The 22,166-nt window shown below is 43.4% G+C and overlaps 1 protein-coding gene across 1 annotated transcript in view; it reads right to left on the bottom strand.

The window, feature by feature from the left end:
• The window catches only part of NOL10 (nucleolar protein 10), a 1,716,803-nt gene that overhangs the window by 969,252 nt on the left and 725,385 nt on the right, over positions 1 to 22,166 (bottom strand). Inside the window, exon 11 of the mRNA XM_044079305.1 lies at positions 7,890 to 8,039. Within this exon, the coding sequence (XP_043935240.1) occupies positions 7,890 to 8,039 (150 nt within the window). The remainder of the gene's footprint in view (positions 1 to 7,889; positions 8,040 to 22,166) is intronic.

The following is a 22,166-nucleotide window of genomic DNA, read 5'->3' as shown; positions in this document are numbered from 1 at the left end:
TACCATAAATGTAGATGTTTGAAGATCCACATTGCTGCAGTCCTTACACTTGGGTAGTCCGCTGTCCTCGGTCGGCCCGAATATCAAAGTATAAGGCTGACGTCGGTCAAGGCGCATTTGACTGACATCAGAACGTCAGGGTACAAATGCGCATGACCGACGTCATATCCTCAGTCTTTTCTTGCCCCAGATGTCAGAAGACCCTAAAAATAAAGGACAAAACCAAAAGACAGCAAACAAACAACCAACCACCCTTGCACTAATTATATGTACAATATATACAATATACACAATATTTACAACCCAACCCACACAACCACCTCTAACTACAGAGGGGAAGGAGGGAGGGTAAATTGGACTGCAGCAATGTGGATCTTCGAACATCTACATTTATGGTAGGTACAAAACTGTACTATGTTCTTCATCTCACATTGCTGCAGTCCTTACACTTGGGTAGAATCCCAAAGCAGAGGTAAGGGAGGATGGCCAAACTAAAAGGAAGCAGGAGCTGCCAAAATGCCCTGCAAAACAGCAGTGGCAAAACCAGCCCTGGATTTAGAGTAAAGTGGTAGGTGATAATGCCTAGAGAAAGTATGCACTGAACTCCAAGTAGCTGCCTCCAAAATATCCTTGGTTGCCACCCCTCAAAAGCTGTCGAAGTGGCAGTAGCCCTAGTGGAATGAGGCCTAATCCCAGCTGGAATCACCTTGCCATGATGGGAATAACAAAAAGCAATGCAAAACCCAATCCACTTAGAAATAGTTTGTTTTGACACAGGCTTGCCCTGAGAACTCAAAGCAAAAGAAACAAATAACTGCTGAGACTGCCTGAACCCTTTAGTTCTGTCCAAATAATATCGCAACTGCCTGTGTACATCTAAAGTGTGCAAAATCTTTTCCCCTTTATTTTGGGGATTTGCATAAAAAGTAGGCAAATGAATAGTTTGGTTTAAAGCCACACTAGAAACCACTTTAGGCATAAAGGAAGGATTAGTACGTAAAGATACCCTATCCTTATGGAAAATTAAGAAAGGCTCAACCGCCATAAGGGCCTGTAATTCAGAAACCCTTCTTGCAGAGGTAATGGCCAACAAAAGGCAGTCTTCCATGATAAATATTTCAACTCAGTAGTAGCTGCAGGCTCAAAAGGTTGTAGAGTGAGTTTCTCCAACACAAAATTGAGATCCCAAGCAGGAGTAGGAGCTCTACGTGGGGGTCTTATATTCTTTGCCCCTCTAAGAAATTGCTTGAACAAAGGATGAGAAAACAATGGTGGGTCACAGTCATAGTGAGCTGAAATTGCTGCAGCATGAACCTTAATAGAAGAGAAGGACAAACCTTTGTCCAGTAACTCAGTAAGATATTGAAGAGCCACACTTAAATTAGGCTCATAAACATCAAAATCCTTTGCTGCACTCCAAAATAAAAATCTCTTCCATTTATCTGCGTACACTTTCCTTGTACTAGGCCTTCTAGCTTCCAAAATCACATTCAAAACTTGTTGTGGAAGTTGAGACCCTCTATGGTTCAAAACAGAATATGCCAGGCTGTAAGGTGAAGAGAGTGAAGTTTGACATTGAGCAAATGACTGTCCTCCTGGGACAACAGGTGTGGAATTGAAGGCAAAGGCCATGGAGGCTTCCGTACCAGACTTCTCAGTAATGGTGCTGTCGAGGCCAATCTGGAGCTATTAAAATCATCCTTGGCTTGTCCTGTCTGACCTTTAGAAGTACCTTTGGGAGGAGAGGCAGAGGTGGAAAGGCATACACATGAAGATTGCTCCAATTGAAAGAAAGAGCATCCACTTTCCAAGCTGTGGGATGAAACCTTTTCGTGCAAAACTTTGGCAGCTGATGGTTTAGTGGAGAAGCGAACAGATCTATGTCTGGAGTTCCCCATGACACTGTCAATTTCTGAAATACATGAGGATCCAATTTCCACTCGTGGGGATCCATAATTCGTCTGCTCAACACATCTGCTAAGGAGTTCTGTGCTCCGGCAGAAACCTTGCCTGAAGATTGAGCTGTAAACTGAGAGCAGTCTCCCACAAAATCATTGCTTGCCTGCATAGAGGATAAGAATGTGTTCCCCTTGCTTGTTGATGTACCACATGACAGTTGTGTTGTCTGTTAGAATCAACACCTGCCCTGGAAGAAGTAAATCCTTGAAAGCTATTAATGCAAACTGGACTGCTAACATCTCCTTCAGGTTGATATGTAGATGTTGTAGTCTGGCAGGCCACTTGTCTTGTATCCACTTTCCATTTAGATGAGCTCCCCAAGCTTTGTCTGAGGCATCTGTCGTTAAAATCTGACTCGCCTCTGGCCGGGTCACAGAGAGTCCCTTGTTTAGGTGACATTCCTGAGCCCACCACAAAAATTCCTTTTGAATGCAAGGTATTATTTGAATGACAGTGTCCAGATCCTGGCAGTGCTGTGTCCATACATTTTGAGATACCATTGCAGCTTCCTCATATGCAGTTTGGCATTGGGAAGCACCAGAATACAAGATGCCATGAACCCTAAGGCTTGAAGGACTGTCCTTGCAGTCAGCCCGGACTGATGAGATAGTTGATGGAAGTAAAGGGAAAGATTCTTTTGTTTGTCCGGGGTCAAAAAGGCCATCTGGGATGCTGTATTCAGTCTTACACCCAGAAAGCACATGTCCTGAGAGGGTACTAGACTGGACTTTATTTCGTTCACAGAATACCCCAGGCATCTTAGCACTGCTATCACATATTCCAAATGATGAAGAAGCTCTTCCCTTCCTTGAGCCAGAATCAGGCAATCGTCCAAATAAGGATAGATCTGTATTCCTTTTAGCCTGAAGAAAGCTATCACTAGAGCCAGAACTTTCGTGAACACTCTGGGTGCAGTAGATAAGCCAAAGGGCAATGCAGAGAACTGATAGTGAGAAGTCCCAGCTCGAAAACGCAGATACTTCCTGCAACTTAGTCTGATAGGAACATGAAGGTAAGCCTCCTTGAGATCCAAAGTTACCATCCAATGATCTTTGCCCAGCAGAGGTAAAAGCTGTTGTAACGTCAACATTTTGAACTTGGGAATGTCCAGATAAGTGTTGAGGATAGATAAATCTAAAATTGGTCTCCACGTGTTCCCCTTCTTTGGTACTAGGAACAGGCGAGAATAAAATCCTAGGCCCACTTCTGGCATAGGGACCGGCTGTATGGCCCCTAGTTGGAGTAACAGAGAAACTTGCTTGTGAGCCTCTATTCTTTGTTGAGGAGGAACGTCTGGCATGCCTCTGAAAGGAGGCAAGGTATGGAAATAAAACCTGTAACCTTGGTGTATGATATCCAATACCCATCTGTCTTGGGTAATTAAACTCCAATTTTCTTTGAAAAGTGCCAACCTTCCTCCCAAAGGTGCTGCCAGACGAGAAGGCTCTGGCAGCTGAAAAGGTAGGTCATTGGGTCTGTTTACGAAAGGACTGACCCCTGCCCTCACCTGAAGACTGTGCAGGAGAACTCCCTGTTCTAGGCCTGAAAGAGCCCTGAGCTCTGCCCCTACCACATCTAGATCTACCCCTAGACTGGGAATCATAAGAAGGATACGTCCACCCTTTAGTAGGCCAATTTCTACTAAACTTTGGAGGCTGAACCTGCAAAAAATCTTTAACAGTCTGCATAGACTTAGCCTTGTCTTCCATTTTCTTTAAAACTGCCTCAACAGGAGAACCAAACAACACATCAGATTGTAAAGGAGCATCTAAAATCCTTGTTTTAACATGGTCAGATAAATTTTGATCCCTCAGCCAGGCGTGCCTGCGAAGAACTGACCCAGTGGCAGCCACCCTAGACGAGGCCTGTACAGCATCAAAACCACATTGCAAAGAATGCTTACCCACCTGTTCAGAAACATGTACTAAATCTTGTAACTCTTTACAATCAATACCTTCCGCCAGAGCATCAACCTTAGACTTCAATTGTGAAAGGAGATAGTTTTGGAATTTCAACATGTGAAACTGGCAATTCAAAGCCCTCATAGCTAGAGTGGAAGAAGTATAAACTTTCTTTCCCCATCTATCCAAGGCCCTGGCCTCTTTATCTGCAGGAACCGGATTCTTGACAACAGAAGCCTTAACCCCTTTAGGCCCCTGGCTAACAGTTTCTGGGTCTGCCCTAGGACTCTTAAAAAGATACTTATGAGCTTCAGGCACCCTGTAATACCTATCCGGTTTAACAGGAGCAGGAGGCAAAGAATCAGGATTAAGAGAAGCCTCTGTAAAACATCTTCCACTACATCCAAAACAGGAGGTATAGCCAAAGGCCTATGCTGGGGTAAAAACAAAAATTCCCTAAGCCTTTTCCTGGAATCAGAGAAGTCCTGACCTTCCCACTTAAAATGCTCCCTCATGGAATGAAGAGTTTCTGAAAAAGAAAAATCCTCAGGAGGAGAAGCAGAAGGAGTAGAATCATCCACATCAGAATCAGAATAAGGAGAGTACTCCTGCAAGTCTTCAGCCGAAGACTCTGAAACATCCGAAGCCTGCTCAAAATTCACTAGCTCAGGCTCCACCCTAGGTCTCTTATCAGGAGGGGGCAAAGAACCCCTAATCAAAGTAATCAAATCTTCTGCCATTTTAAGCATATGCTTCTTGGGCACAGTTCCAGAAGAACTAGGGGTGACGCCAACTGAAGCTAAACCTGGCCTGCCTCTAGGAGAAGCCTTGGAAACAGAAGGAGAGGGCCTAACCACCCTAGGCAGGGAGGGGAGTATAGTAACCTGAGAAGCCCCATCACCCTGACCTGCCTCCTGAGAGGCCACATCCTGCAATAACAAAGTCTCTCCCTGGGATCCCAAAGAAACCTCCGGTGAAACCACCGGCTCCACCGACACCTCTAAAGAACCGGCGTCTGGTACGGACGGTTCTTCTAGCCGAGGCTTAACTGCTTTGTCCTTGCGCTTCTTCGAAGAAGCGGGCGTCGGAGCATCCGACGGCATTTTATAATTGCACCGCTTCCCGAAGACTAACCTGGCACAATCTAATCTCCTCTTTATAGTGCGCTTATTGAATCTAGCACAAGAGCGACACCCAACAACGTCGTGCTCAGGCCCTAAACAAGGAATACACAAAGTATGATAGTCTCTATGCGGTATCTGTTTCCCACAAGAAATACAATTATTCACTTTTTCTGACATCCGGTAAACCACTGAGGCAAAAAAAACTAAAATATTCCCCAACGGGGTACTTAGCCAACTTTGACTCGGTCTGAAACTCCGAAATCGAAAAATTTCAGAACGCCAACCGGCACTTGCAATACTGCTTCTGCATCGGACCATGCGGCAAAAAAGACTGAGGATATGACGTCGGTCATGCGCATTTGTACCCTGACGTTCTGATGTCAGTCAAATGCGCCTTGACCGACGTCAGCCTTATACTTTGATATTCGGGCCGACCGAGGACAGCGGACTACCCAAGTGTAAGGACTGCAGCAATGTGAGATGAAGAACATCAGTAAAGTTTACTTTGACTTTGATTAAATTGGAGTGAGAATATAAAGCAATGTCAGGAGTATCCAGTTTGCAACTATGGGGACAGTGCTTGTGACTACAAACTAGTTGCCCTGTGTGCAACTAGGTACTGGTGAAATTTCAATCGTATTTTTGCAAGAAAAATGTTACTCAAGATGTCTGTGTCTATGCAGGGCACTGCCAAACACTTGAGAAGAAACTAATAAGTAGACCCTAAACATTTAAGGATGAAGTACTTTAGCAAATATTCTGAAGTTAGAAACAAATGAAGCAGTACTTACTGAAAACAAAGAATTAGCTTGTCAAGAATGATGAAATGAGGGGAGTTGCGTGAATGGCTACAACCTGGCTACTACTACTGCTGGTCTCATCACAGCTTCACTCTTCTGGGATACAATGTGCCTTTGCTTCTTCTCTCACTAGAAGCAAAACATTTGCATCAATCCCAAGATGAGAAGCAGGCTACAGTCTTTTCCCAAATGATACAAGGATCTCTGTAAGCTTGTTGTAGCCTTTTTGTGGTAGATGCCTCTAATAGCAACCAGACCAATCAGGAATGTCAAGCACAGATGCTCACTGCCTAACCAAAGTCAGGAATCAATGCACTCTGCAACTTCTCTCACCAGGAGCAGAATATATGCACAAATTCTAAGCTGTCATCTATGAAGCAGTTATTAGGGTTTCCGGTGATCAGCAGTCTTCAGGAAATAATGCCACTGTGCTCCTTCTCTCACCAGCAGAAAACAATACTAAACCCAAGATGACTACTGAAAGGCAAAATGTGGGTTTTCCAACAATTGGAGGTCTTGCAACAGCTGTTACAGATTTTAAAGTAAAGATGGAAAAAATGGGTTGATATCATAAACACAGCAGTGTATACTAATCAGATAGCAGTAATCTGTTATCAGTATAATCTGTTATTAGTAAGTATTTGCGCAAAATGTGGTTATCTTGTCTTCATAACTTAAAAAAGGTTCAAGATAAGTATTACAAAAAAAAGAAGTGTGTCATTAAATCTCTGTCATATGAAAAAGATGGTAACATACGAAGAGTATAAAACTGTGTGTGCTGTGAACATCTGAGAGTGTAAAATTGTACACTTTTTTAATAGTGCTATGCAGGGGAGTTCTCCTTTCATCACCATGGGAGGGATTAGGACTTAAATAGAAGTCTTCACAGTTCACATCCTAGATGATGTGAAAGCTCCTGGACAGGTATGCATATACCATGTACTTTCATGCTCTGGGACAACTGACAGAGAACATCACAGGGAATACAGGGGGACATAACTGTATGCTCACTTTAGATGGAGCAGAAAAACAGGTGGAAGAAACGACATAGAGAACCCACGACAATTTTATACAGCCTACCCTTGAATTACACTGGGTGTGTCCTTAGTACAGAAGATGAATGGACTAAACCTGATGATCTGCAGCCACTAGGGTAAAAAAAAAAAAAAAAAAGACTTGGAAAAATTATTTCAGAAAGGAATTCAGAAAAAAGTAGATTTTACTTCATTTGGTAAAATGATTTTTATGAACCAGTAATCTACTGGTAAAGGTATGCTTTGTATGTTTGACTAAAGACTTGTTAATTTCCGGTAACAAAACAAATATAAGGATCTACACCTCAGTGGTGATTTCACATTACAACAGATATTTACAGAGTACTAAATATGATGTGCAAGTAAGATCAGCATTAAGCAAAGACAGACACACATTTTCTACATTAATTTTTGCCCTGTTGCCTACCAACAATCAGTCCTCTCATCATCAGTCAGCTCATCATTCTTCTTTGGGACAAATGGCAATCATGGGTAGGCTCTCATCTAGATAGCCATCATGATATATGTTGATATGACAATAACTCCTCCCTGGTGGCTGACATACACACTTGCATATGTGATGTCCTGCTCCATCTTCTTTTGGGAATGCTTACTGCCTTGCATGCCCCATAAGGGCTAACATAAGGATATGGCTAGACACAACCAAGCCCTAGTCCCTGGCCAGTGTGTTGCAATGTACACCTTTGCCAGCAGACGCCAAATGGGACAGTCAAAATCAGCTGCTAACTCTCACCCTGCTTTATCCAACTCCTCCAGTGTCCAAATCATCAGTCAATCCTGGGGTGCTGGGGGAGATCACCAGTGTTTCATTTTTCTACACTGTGGAGTTGAGTCTGATATTGCACAACTAATTATTTCAGTAGTTTAAAAAAAATCACCTCCATTCATTATCAGTAGAGTCCTTGATACAATCACTCATATTTTTTGAAGAGTCAAAAGCAGTTATCCTGTGTCTGATATGCAAAGGATGGATATAAGCTTAAGTTACTGTGACATGATCAATTAAAATACACCAGTAAGCTTAAAAGAAATAGTCTGGAAACTACATACTGTATCTTTATTCCACATCTTTAAAATCTTGGAGTCTGCAGATAAAACTAAATCCAGCGGATTGTGGAAAAGGACAGACTTGATTGGCAATCCATAATAGTGGTCCTTAACACAAAATGGTTGATCTGAGCGAAGATCATACAACAAAATCTGAAAATTAAAAAAAGAAAAATCAAGGTGAACGACATTAAAGAGAAAATTACTAATACTATTTTTCAATTCTGTTGCAGATGCATGTTTTTTTCTTTTGCCATCCTCATAAACAATTAATAAAAAATGAAAACTGAATTTGTTTCAGCATCAAATTTTAAATACTTTAACTTAAAAATGAAACACAACCATTTTAGACAGTTTTTTTTTTTTTTTAACTTTAGGCAGAAAAAAATGTTCTGGACATTTGGAAGGATCTCTATGACTGGCCAGAGAAGTGCAACAACACGGAGGAGGGGATTCCAAATGCCTTACTCCAAGTTACTACGCTGTAATTTCTATCAATAAAGCAGTCTAACACTGGGAGTAACACTTTCAGAATACCATATTGTGTATTTTAACAAGGGTGGGATAACTGGGATATGGATTGGGAGGTGTGAAGAAGAAAGGAAGACAAGTACAGAAGGAACAGTTATTGAGTACTAATAAACAAACATGAAAACTAGACAGATATCATGCCTCCTTTGGTGAGCAACCTGCAGAATGACGAAGAAGTGTATTCATTATTTACTTACTATGGGTATCTTATTCAATTACCTTTGCATTTTTCTCACCTTTTTTTTTTTTACAGTTCAGGTGACAAGAGTACCACTCACACAAAGTGAGGTAAAGACAAAACTAGAAGGGAGGGAAAACTTGAACAAAGGGTAAGAAAAACAAAATCACAGTGAACCTGTTCAATGCTACCAGTGTTTATTTATACTTTGTTAACCAGGTAAGTGGATTGGTTCACAGATCCTTTTCCTTCACGACACCCAGACAATAGCAAAAACAATAACAAGAAGTGCAGTTAGAAATACGAAAATGAACAACCATACTGCCATTAAGGCATTTGACAATGATTACATGTACCATGCATAGCAAAGATGTGACACTGAATAAGTAAAACATTAAACATTTACAAGAAGCATATATTTTTAATGGGTCTATATCATGAGATCGACATCTTAAAATGTCAACTCTCAGTTGTCCGACACAAAAATGTCGAACTCCAACTTTCCCGAATAGCCAAACACCAATGCCACACAAAAACAAACATATTTAACTGGGGGGCTTCACCCCCCACACCCCCCAACATGGAGGGCTGTGCCCCCCACCACCCCCCCTAAATATTCCAACTCCGAGACCGCACTATAGTCAGGGAAAGGGCAGGTGGAACATAACGGCCAACCAATTTCTTTCCATTGGAAAGAAATCGGTGATTTGGACGTTCGGGAAAGTTGGAGCTTGACATTTTCACGTCGAACAAATGAGAGTCGACATTTTAAGATGTCGATCTCATGATATAGACCCATTTTTAATGCTTACATAAGCAATGTTATCATTATAATGTTATAACAAATAATTTAACTAAAATATACTACCAAAAAGATATTATACAAAATATACAGCTTGTGGGTTATATAAATTTAACTTTTTCTGCACTTTTTTTTTTTTTGCATCTTTTTAGCCCTGCTGTCTTGACAGCCTTCAGCTTCCTTCAGGTCAAAAACCCCATTTGTTACCCTTCACTGTAACAAAAGCAATTGACCATCATTTAGAAAGCTCTTAGGGGTGATTTGTATTTCCTCCCTATTTTACAACAGACCTAACAACAAACATTCACTTCTCCAAGGGATATTCCTTCCAAGCAGCACTGTCCCTCCTCTCAGAGCATTAGCAGAGGTCTCTCGGGTCTTACCAAGGGAGACTGCACTTTTTGATGTGCCGGCCAATCAGCCCATGTATTCCCCTTCACTGGAACAAAAGCAAAGGTTGACCATCATTTAGGCAGCCATCACGGGTGGTTTGCACTTTTTTCTTATTTTCTCCCCAGACCTAGCAACATACCTACATTTCTGCAAGGGACATTCCCTCCAAGCAGCATTGCTACTCCCCTCACAGCATTACAAAAGGTCTCTCAGGTTTCAACAGAAAGACTGTACTTCCTAGTATCCCAGCCAATAAGCCCATTTATTCACCCCTCACTGGAGTAAAGGCAAAGGCTGACCATCATTTAGACAGCCATCACGGGTGGTCTGCATTTTTTTTTACTTTTTCACCCTAGATGCACCCACATTTCTGCAACAGGCATTCCATCCAAGCAGCACTGCCCTCCCCCACTAAACCCAGAGTAGTAGCAATGGTCTCTCTGGTCTTCAAAAGGAAGACTGCACAGACCATTAGCAGTGGTCTTTCCAGTCTCAACAAGGGAGACTGCACTTCCCAGTGTGCATGCAAGTGTATGTGAACCCTTACTACCCCTTCCTAAGGGAGAGGCTAAGGGATTAGGTTCATAGGTAGGTACTAGGCTATTGGCCCAAGGGCCTAAGTAAGCGGAGCCCAACAAGGTTCCCTGGCTTATGCCACCCAAGAAAGTTATTTTCCTGTGCCCCTGTGTGATTAGAACACGCAGCCTTCTGATCTGGAGTCAGACACGCTACCGTTGTGCCACAAGGTCTGAACTTATGCTACTTCATTCCTTCTCTGCTAAGGCCACTTATCAAACCCCATTTGTCTGGATCGCAAAGGACTCCACCCTCTGTGTCATGAAGGCAGACCATTTTCTGCATTCTCTTAAATAAATAAAATGCATTCAATTCAAAATCAATAAATCAATAACAAAATGAATTCAAACTAAAATCAAACCTAGGCTTGAGAAAAATTAAAATATCAAACAATAAATACAGCAGTAATGACACAACTAAGTAAAATCTAAGAAATACTAGTTTGTTCCAGACGTATTAAATGAACGTTTGATTTCATAACAAAAAACAGGTCTTCAGTAAGAAAAAAAAAAGCAACAAAACAACTTGGTTTGGCAAGTATTAGAAATTTAATAAAGTCCTATAATCTCCATAAACAAACTCATGAAATATGGTTTCCTAGCTACTTGGTCTAAAAAAGGACCTTTTGGGGGAAATTGAAACATGAACAATCCAACCGTTAAATAAAGAAAGTACACTTGTGTAGGTAAACTTACAAAAAGAGTAGATGTTCGAATGACCACTGCTACAGTAGCCTTAGCTATATGGGTTATATCCTGCCAAAGGTATAACATCTGGCTAGCTTCCAAATCTTCAGGAAAACCTCCACCCACCCAAACTGTGATGAAGCTCAAGTGGAGCTGACTGAAAGACAACTTGGGTGACAAGCCCTTCAGAACTTTCCTGCCAAAAGAGAGGTAGAGGCTCAAAAAATAAATAATCACACCCTGGCATACACAACATACCAAAAAACATGGAGGATGGAGGGAGTGACTACTGTAGCAGTGTTCATTCGAACATCTACTGTTATGGTAAGTTTCTTACACAACTGTACTATGTTCATCAAATTGATCACTGCTGCAGTAACCGTAGCTATATGTGTACATAAGCCAACTACATTTGGGAGGTGGAAGGAGAAGAGTCTTGGAACACCTCCCAAATGATCCTTTCAAAGTCTGATATAGACCTAGAGAAGGAATCGCTTCTATGTTCAGCCATCAAATTAAAATTTCAGTGAACGGCTAGTCAGCAAATGTTAAACACCAAGCGTGTAAATTATTGAACAAGATTATCTTTGAAAATAATACAACTGAATGGTCACAGTTGCCCAACAGCGTGAATGGCCTTCATAAAAAAGCCTTTTCAACCAAGGTAGAAGGCTCTGCCTCCCACACCACCCCTAACTATATATGTGTGTGTGTGTGTATATATATATATATATATATATATATATATATATATATATATATATATATATATATATATATATATATATATGTGTGTGTGTATGTATGTATACATATATATATATATATATATATATATATACACACATACACACACATACACACACACATATATATATATATATATATATATACATACATATATACACACACACACACACACACACACACACACACACACACACACACAGGCGCGCGCACACGGGCGCGCGCACACACCCCAACTCTGAGATCGCCATTTGATGTTATTATTTTCGAAAATAAGCATCTTCAGTAATTTCCACAGCTGAAGTAAATATAGATACCACTTTAAGCATAAAAGAAGATTAATTTCTCCCTATCCTTGAGGAAAATAAGGTAGGGTTGGATTCATCAAAAGAACTTGCAATTCAGATACTCTTTTTGAGCAATCAGCAAAACTGTTTTCCATGAAAAGAACCTCAAGTCAGCCAGGTTAGCTGCTTCAAATGGAGAAAGTGTTAGCTTCTCTAACACAAAATTAAGATCCCAAGGAGGGCCTGCTGGTTTTCTTGGAGGCCTCTTATGGAAAAAAACATGTCAAAATCATTGTGACATGAGACTGCACTGAAAGAGGAGGCAGATAAATGTACCTTGACAGAGGAGTAAGAAAGGCCATTGGATAGTACCTCACACAAATACTGTAAAAAAAAAAAAACAACTAGCCCTGCATGGGTGTTAGTTATGTTGTTGACACCAACTGAGAAACCTTTTTAATTTGCTAATATCTGATTTTATAGTAGAAGGTTTTCTTGCCTCCATTAGTACCAGCTGCACATCCTCAAAAAAGGGATGCCTAGGGGGGCACAGCCTAGATGGCCAAATGAGAGCAGTGCATTTTGAGAGCTCAATAAACTAGTATAATTATATGGGAAAATTGTATTATTTTCAAGTTTAAAATGTCAGAAATCTACAGATAAACTATTAAACTACATAAATATCAATTTTGGTGGAGATGTACAAAAATTTTCCTGTCAAGTAACTTGGAGATATATTGAGTCACTGAATATGAACAACTCAAGGAATTCTCACCCAGATGCTGCTTTGAAAAAAGAAAGTACAGCTGTGTACACTTACCATAAATGTAGATGTTTCGAGTGTGTTCACTGTTGCAGTCATCACATTTGGGTTATCCCTGCCATGGTAGCCCTCGGCCGGCCCGAATACCAGAGGCTTAGTATTTCTGCGTCGGTTGCTGTCGCTTCAGGACTGACTATAGGTCATCAGTAGTATAAAGTAAGGCAGCTGATGCCATTACATCAGTTTTTCTTGTCCTGTCAGGAGCCAAGTGGGAGCCAGGTTCTGGTGGAAGAACCCCACCAGTAAAAAGTAAATACCAAAATGTCCCTTTTAAGGAGAGAGAGACAGAAAGAAGAGGGGGATGGAGGGAGGGAAATCAGGACTGCAGCAGTGAATACACTCGAGCATCTACATTTATGGTAAGTGTACACAACTGTACTATGTTGTTCATGTTTCAATGTTGCAGCCATCACATTTGGGTTGATTACCAAAGCAGAGGGAAAAGGGTGGAGGCAGTCAAGGAGACTATGGGCTGGCTAGGATGCCCTGCAAGACTGCACTGGCGAAACCTGCCCTGGATTTGGAGAAGATAGGCAGGTGGTAATGTATGGTGAAAGTGTGAACAGATGTCCAGGTGGCAGCCTACAGGATATCCCTGGTGGGGACTCTGAGGAAAGCTGCAGAGGTGGAGGCTGCTCTGGTGGAGTGAGTCCTGACCCCCTTAGGGGGAGGCTTTCCATGTTGCTTGTAACAGAAATTAATGCAGTGTGCTATCCATTTGGAAATTGTTTGTTTGGAGATGGCTTTGCCCTCTGCCCCTGCAGCAAAGCTAACCAGCAATTGATCAGACTTTCTGAATAATTTAGTCCTGTGTAGATAGAATCTGAGCTGTCTGTGCACATCTAGAGTGCAGAATCCTTTCCCCCTTGTTCTGTGCGTTAGGGAAAAAAGTGGGCAAATTAATGGATTGCTTGAGACACACTGGACACCACTTTGGGCATGAAGGATGGGTTAGTCCTGAGAGAAACCCTGGCAGCATGGAAGATGATGAAGGGCTCCACAGCCATGAGTGCTTGTAGCTCAGAGACCCTTCTGGCTGAAATGATGGCCAGAAGAAAAGCTGTCTTCCAGAAGAGAAATTTTAACTCTGCTAAAGATGCTGGTTCGAAGGGGGGCAGTGTGAGCTTTTCCAACACAAAGTTAAGGTCCCAAGCTGGGGTAGGTGTTGTTCTGGCTGGCCTCAAGTTGCTAGCCCCTCTTAGGAATTGTTTGATCAGAGGGTGTGAGAAAGGGGGCTGCTCAGTCTGCAAATGAGCAGAAATAGCAGAGGCATGAATTTTAATAGAGGAAAAGGAGAGACTACTGTGTAGCAGGTCAGCTAAGTAATCAAGGATGAGAGGGAGGGAGGGCTGTGCAATATCGGCTCCCTTAGCCTGAATCCAGGTGCAGAACCTTTTCCATTTGTCAGCATAAGACTTTCTAGTGCTAGGGTATCGGGCCTCACGTACAACATCTAGAACCTGTTTACTGAGGTTGGCAGATTGATCAGTGGTTAGGGAATAAGCCAAGCTGGCAAATTGAGGGTCTGCAATTGGGGATGCATGAATTCTCCTTCCCTCTGGGTCAGGAGGGTTGGGGTCTGAGTGAGATATGTCATGGTGGCAGTGGGGACAGGCTGCGTAGCAGTGGGTACATACCATTGCTGGCGAGGCAAGTCTGTAGCAATAAGAATTGTCCTTGGTTTATCCTCCCTTATTTTGAGGAGTACCCTGGGAATGAGAGGTAGTACAGGAAAGGCATAGATCGACAGACTGACCCAGGGGAAGGACAAGGCATCCACTTTCCAAGCCATGCTGTGATGCTCCCTGGTGCAGAACTTGCTGAGCTGATGGTTGGTGTGGGAGTCAAAGAGGTCGACCTTCGGGGTGCCCCATTTCTGAGTTAGTATGGTGAAGGTTCTTTTGTGTAGCTGCCACTCGTGTGAGTCCAGAAGATTTCTGCTTACGTGGTCTGCCAGAGAGTTTAGAGAACCTGGCAGGAATTGTGCTAACAGGTGGAGTTGCATGGTAGAGGTTGTGTGCCAAAGGGTCATGGCCAGCCTGCATAGAGGGTAGAATTGTGTTCCTCCCTGCTTGTTGAAATACATCACAGTGGTGTTGTCTGTTTTGATCAGGGGCCTGAAAGCTGTCAATGTGTGCTGGACAGCTAACATCTCTTTTTGGTTGATGTGAAGATGGATTTGCTGTGGGCTCCATTGGCTGTGTATGCACCTGCTGTCCAGGTGTGCACCCCAGGCATAGTCTGATACGTCTGTGGTGAGGGTCTGGGTGGCGAGGGTGGTGAGAAAGGTAGTCCCTTGTTGTGAGAGCATGCTGCTGCCCACCAAAGAAAATCTTTCCTGAGGCAAGGTATCATGGGTATAAGAGTTTCCAGGTCTTGAGAGTGTTCACACCAAAGGTGTTTTAGGTACCAATAAAGATTCCTCATATGCAGTCTGTCATATGGAATGAGTAGAATGCAAGATGCCATGAACCCCAGAGCATGCAGGAGTTTCCTTGCAGATAACTGGGGTCTGGTGGCTAGCTGAGAGAAGTATGCTGTCAGACAAGTTTGCTTTTCTGGGACTTTACAAAGGCCAGGTGTTTTAGCAGCTTTTCCTGTCTGCCTGAATTAGGCAGTCGTCTAAGTATGGGTACATTTGGATATTCCTTTGTCTACAAAAGGCAATGGCCAGAGCCAGACATTGTGTGAAAACTCTGGGATCAGCAGATAAGTCAAAAGGAAGTGCAGAGAAATGAAAATGCAGAGATCCTGCCCTGAACTGTAGATATTTCCTGCAGGATTCCCTGATAGGAATGTGGAGGTAGGGCTCTTTTAGGTCTAGGGTGGCTAGCCAAGCATCCTCGGAGAGCATGGGTAGTAGTTGCTAGAGGGTGAGCATTTTGAATTTTGGTATCACCAGGAAGGTGTTTAGAATGGATAGACCGAGGATGGGGTGTGCCAGGTGCCTCTTTTCTGGGTACCAGAAAAAGTCTGGAGTGGAAACCTTGGCCTTTCTGTTCTGCAGGAACGTGCTCTATTGCCCTCACAGAGAGCAGGGAAAGGACTTGCTTTTGCACCTCTGCCCACTGGTTTGGAAGTAGATCTGGGAACCTTTTTGGGGTTGGAAGAGTGTGGAAAGAAAATTTGTATCCCTGGGACACTAAGTTGAGGACCCAGTGGTCGATGGTAATGGTGGCCCAAGTGCTTGCATGAAAGGAGAGTTTTCCTCCTAGGGGTAAGTGAAGGTGGGCAGAGGGAGGGGTGGGGGAGGAGAGTCATTGTGAGTTCTTACCATGAGGGGGTGGCTTAGAGCTCCCTGTTTTTGAAGTGGAGGAATTCCACTGTTTTGATCTCTGCATTCCCTGTGGCTGCTGTCTGGGGGGGGGGGTCTGGGCTGAACTGACCTAGTGGGAGCAGGAAAGGACCAGTGCTTGGAGGGGTAATGCCTGCTGAACCTGGGTGGGTGGACCTTTAAGAAATCCTTAACTGTCTGCATAGATTTAGCTTTTTCTTCCATCTTTTTTAAGACCTCCTCTGCCTTAGTGCCAAATAAATTGTCTTTGTGCAAGGGTGCATCCAACAGTTTAGATTTAACATGGTCTGGCAAGGGCTGTTCCTTAAGCCATGCATGTCTTCTAAGGACAGAACCGGTGACCACTGCCCTGCAAGAAGCTTCTAGGGCCTCAAAACCACAGTGTGTGTGCTTAGTTACTTGACTTGCAGAATGCATTAACTCTTGCAACTCTTTAGATACTGCACTAGCAGGAAAAGAAGACACTTTTTGTTTGAGGAGTTCCATTGTATGTTGCTTAAATTTTAGCATATGGAACTGGCAATTTAGTGCTCTCATAGCAAGAGTAGCAGAGGTGTATACTTTTTTACCCCATCTGTCTAGTGCTCGGGAATCCCTATCTGAGGGGGTGGGATTCTTAGCAGAGGTTGTTTTATTTCCTTTAGGCCCTTGAGAAATTAACTCAGGGTCAGCAGTAGGATTTTTGAAAAGAAATTTGTGCGAGTCAGGGACTCTGAAATACCTGTCAGGTTTTCTGGGTGCAGGAGGGAGGGTGTCAGGAGTCAAACTGGATTCTAGGAAAACATCGTCCACAGCATCCAGGATTGGGGGAATGGCCAGGGGTCTGTGCTGTGGAAGATCAAAGAATTCCCTGAGTCACTTTTTAGACTGAGGGTAGTCCTGACATTCCCATTGCAAATACGCCCTTATGGTATGAAGGGTTTCCCCAAAACAAAAGTTCTTGGGGGGAAAGGCTGAAGGAATGGAGTACTCTGCATCAGAATCCTAACAAGCAGAAAGGGGTTGTATGCATGTCTTCATATTCAGCTGCATCAGAGTCATCAGACTCCTGTTCAGACAAAACTACTGGGGACAGATCACTTTTTCTTTTGCAAGGGGTAGCTTGGCTTCCCCTGATCAGCATGATAAGTCTTCCACCATTTTAAGCATTTGAGACTAAGGCAAGGAAGCAGGTGCCTGAGATTGGGTCATCATTTTTTTTGGGTGTGGTTCATACCCTGGGCCTTAGAAACTCGATAGTTTTCGAAAGAACGGTAGACGCAAAAGAAGCCGTCAGTTTGTGTCGAGAATTGGTAGTGCGAATTACTTCCACAGAAGCCCGTGTCAGCTCAGCGGCTCCAGACCCATCCGAGGGAGAGACAACCACAGGATCCTTAGTCGAAGAAGAGTTTTGCGGCATACCAGACTTCGAAAGGGTCTTGGTAGCAGCCTGCAAATCCACAGAAGCGGGCATCAGGGGCTGCGAAAGCGCCTCACTGAGGACCGGTGAACTGATGACTAGCTTAATGGAAGCATCAGTAGGTTTGGACCTGTGCGGTCGGTCTCTGTCTTTATCCTTACGTTTTTTCAGAAGATCTGCTGTTGGATGGCTTACCGAAGCCATATCGCAATTCGAGGACTGTAAGCAAAAATATCTAGCTACAATAAGGGCCCAACGACGTATAGTTCTGGTGTTGAACAAAGCACAAAAGCAACAGCAGGGGACGTCATGGTCTGGGCCTAAGAACGTGACGCAGTAAGAATGAAAGTTTCGGTGTGGTATTTGCTTTCCACAGGCGAGACAATTGTTAACTTTTTCTGACATCGGTTAGTGCAAGAAAAAAGAACCCCCAATGGGGTACTTAGCTTCAATTCATAAGACGAAACTCAGGTAGCGACCGACCGGCACTCGTGCAAACTGCTTCTGCTTCGGGCTCCGCGGCAAGAAAGACTGATGTAATGGCGTCGGCTGCCTTACTTTATACTACTGATGACCTGACGTCGGTCCTGAAGCAACAGCAACCGATGCAGAAATACTAAGCTTCTGGTATTCAGGCCGGCCAAGGGCTACCCTGGCAGGGATAACCCAAATGTGATGACTGCAACAGTGAAACACAAAGAACATCTGCAATTGAGGACATCTACCTTACAGGAACTATCTTTGAAGATGGATGGCTTTAAAAATTACTTGGAAAACCTCAAATTAAATTCTCAAAAACAGACTGATATTCTTACTGAACTATTACAGCAACACCATACAAAATAATAAATATAGAGACTTCTCTAAATGACATTGAAGGGAGACTCAGAGGAAGAATTCCAAAAAGAATTTCTGCTTAAACAGAATACATGGCTGCTTAACAAAATAGATGACTTAGAAAACAGGGAAAGGAGAAAAAAAATAAGGATCTTTGGTCTGCCTGAAAACACTGAAGGCGAAGACATTATTTCATTCTTAACCTGGATTCCTGAATTTTTAGACTTGAAAGAGGGACTTTCATTTGGAAATGAAAGGGCGCATAGAGCACTGAGGAAACCTGCTTCTAACTCAACAAATACTCAACCTAAATCCATACTTATAACATTTCTTTCATTTCTGGACAAGGAACTAATATTAAAATCTGCTTGGGGAAAATCACCCTTAAAATATAATCAAAGCCTGATGAGGTTTGACAATGATTATTCTTCCAGAATACTAGAACAAAGGAAAAAAGTCTGGCCAATAATAAAACTGTTGAAACAAAACAACATTATAGCACAGCTGGCCTTTCCAGTCAAGATGAAAATACTTTTTGCCAATGAGATGAGAACCTTTAATGACTCAGAAGCTACTATATTCATCAAAAACAACAACATAGTGTCTATCCCAGAAGAAATGGAATGGATGGTCCCTACTCTTAAAAGAAAAAGAGAAACAAATCCTTGGACTGATGCTAGAAAGAAGAAACAAAAAAGTGATTCCAAGACAGCTGTCCCAAAACAACAACTCTTACAACTATATCTCTCAAAGTATCAACTGATATAGTACATCACTTGTCATCTGGTTTTATTTAAAAAAAAGGTGGGTTTCTTAAACAACTGAGAAACAGTAATGATTTATTCAGTATGTTCAAAGAGTCCAATAATTCTTCACAAACAAAGGCAGGTCAAGATGGGTTACTATTTGCATTATATATAAGCCAAACAAAGCAACATACAATACAAATAAGAAGTTATGTACTCACCATAACGTTTGATGTATGTAGTCCATCTCGCCTCACATTCTTACCCGTGGGTTCGGAGCTGACTCGGCCAAAACTTTTCTAGTTCGAAGTATTTCTATTGGCTGGGCTGCTCTACATCCCCAGATCTAGTTTGCTGCAAACACCAGCACTCATTCTCCATGCATAACACCACCCAAGGAAAGGAAGAACAAACCAAGAGTGTGAAGGGAGCTCTGAAAACCAGACCTAACCTCCAGATCCTCCAGGAAGGGGGAAGGAGGGGGGGGGTAAGTAAGAATGTGAGGCGATATGGACTACATACATAGAACGTTATGGTGAGTACATAACTTCTTGATGTTATGTAGTCCAATCTCGCCTACATTCTTACCCGTGGGACAGCGTCCCCAGCACCTAAATCCTGGGAGGCTCAGTGGAAAATACTACTGAGCACTGTGGAACCAAAGGAAGACCTGCCCTTAGATACTACATCCAACTTGTAATGAGTAACAAAGGTGTGAGGAGATGCCCAAGCAGCCGCAGCACAAATATCATCCATAGACAATCTGGCCTGACAGGCTGTAGATGTAGATACAGACCAAGTAGAGTGAGCATTCACCGGAAACGGTAAATCTTTACCCCCTGAGGAATAAACAAAGGAAATACAGCTGGAGATCCACCTGGACAGAGTGACGTTGGAAACAGGAGACCCCATTCTGTTTTCCGAAAAGGAAACAATTGATCAGATTTTCTGAGGTTTTTCGTTCTGTGCAGATAAAAACGTAATTGTCTGTGTACATCCAATTGATGGAATTTGAATTCTGCCTTGTTTGAGAACTGGGGAAAAAACACTGGCAATTCAATGGATTGATTAAGGTTACTGATTGACGCCACTTTGGGAAGAAAGGAGGGGTTCGGTCTAAGAGAAACCCTGTCCTTATGAAAAATCAAGTATGGGGGTTTTATTGATAGAGCTTGAATCTCTGAAATGCGTCTGGCTGATGTGATAGCTACTAAAAAGACAGTCTTCCAGGTCAAGAATTTTAAATCACAAGTAGCTGCGAGTACAAAGGGTGATGAAGTAAAGCCTGTAGAACAAAGTTTAAATCCCAAGGCATGACAGGTTCCGATACTGGAGGACAGAGTAACAGAGTGCCCTCAGACTAGGCTCATTAGCGACATGAAAGGTAGAAATTGCTGCCAATTGGACTTTAATGGTGGCGGCCGCTGAGCCCTGGTGAAAAAGCATAGACAAGAACTCCAAAACAGATGAAATTGGAGCCATGTAAGGGTCAATCCCTTGGGTATGAGCCCAAATTGAAAATCACTTCCATTTGCTGGAATAAATCTTCCTGGTCGAGGGCTTATGAGAGGAAGATAAAAAAATGAACTACCTCCGGCGAGAAATTATGAAGCCTGACTAATGACGGAAGTGGAGCAGCCAGGCTGTCAACCGGAGGGTCCGCAGAGAAGGATGGAGCTGCCCTGACATGTGTCAGTAAGTCTGGTTGTGGGTCCAGAATCCAAGGAGCATCCACAAGGTAGGGCTGGAGAAAGGGGAACCAAACCTGACGAGGCCAGTGTGGGGCAATCAGAGTCATTCTGCTTCCCAAGGACTGCGCTTTCTGAATAACCTTTGACAGCAAGGGGACCGAAGGGAAGGCATATAGTAGACCGGAGGGCCAATCGTGGACTAGAGCGTCCCTGGGGGGGGATCAACGTGAAGTAGCTACTGCATTTGGCATTGAGGGAGCTGGCACAAAGGTCGCAGCAAGGCTGACCCCACCTGCTGAAGATCCGTTCCGCAACTTGACAGTTCAGGGACCACTCGTAAGGCATCAGAATAGCTCTGCTTAGCCTGTCTGCGATCACATTGGACTTCCCCGGAATGTGCATTGCCACTGGAAAACGTTGGGAAGACACTGCATACTGCCACACTCTTATGGCCTCTCTGCACAGGGGATAGGACTTGGTTCCTCCCTGCTTGTTCAGATACCATACCACTGACATATTGTCCGAGTGGACTGCAATAGTCCCGAGAGGGAGAAAGATCTGAAGTGCCTGCAACGCAAGTAGCACAGCTCTCATCTCTAGGACATTGATATGCAAATGCATCTCATGCTCTTGCCACGTGCCTTGGACTGTCCTGCCTAGATAATGCCCCCCCACCCCATCGGGGAGGCATCCGTGGTCACCGTGGCAATCGGGGGAGGCGGAACAAAGGGCTTTCCCGTGTCCAGATTGTTGGTGCGAAGCCACCAACTGAGATCCTGTTTGCACCTGTCCGTCAGTAGAATATGGCGAGAAAGTGGAAGCCGTTGAAGAGACCACTGGGCAAAGAGAAGCCACTGAAGGATTCTCATATGTAACCTTGCTAGAGGGACTAACATAATCGTCGCAGCCATAGTCCCCAGGAGTTGGAGAACCCATCTTGCCTTCGCTCTTCTCAGAGGGAGCAGGGCGTGAACTTGTTGTTGTAGGGCTCTGATTCTTTCCTGTGGTAGAAACGCCTGCATGAGGACGGTATCTAGTTCTGCACCTATAAAAGTGACACGCTGTGTGGGCAACAAGGCAGGTTTTTCCCAGTTCAATGTTATGCCCAACTGTTGACACAGATTTATAGTGGCGTCCCTGGTCTGAATTAGTAGATGCCTGGTGGTGGCAGTGAGGAGCCAGTCGTCCAGATATGGAAACACCTGGAATCCTTGATGTCTCAAGTGAGCAGTCACCACTGCCATGCATTTGGTGAACACCCTGGGGCCTGTGGTGAGACCATAGGGCAG

This window comes from Protopterus annectens, chromosome 1.part1 (genome assembly GCF_019279795.1).
Source record: "Protopterus annectens isolate FY-2018-M chromosome 1.part1, PAN1.0, whole genome shotgun sequence".
Lineage (NCBI taxonomy): Eukaryota > Metazoa > Chordata > Ceratodontiformes > Protopteridae > Protopterus > Protopterus annectens.
The sequence above is the reverse complement of the archived record's forward strand: the minus strand, read 5'-3'. Positions and strand labels throughout refer to the sequence as shown.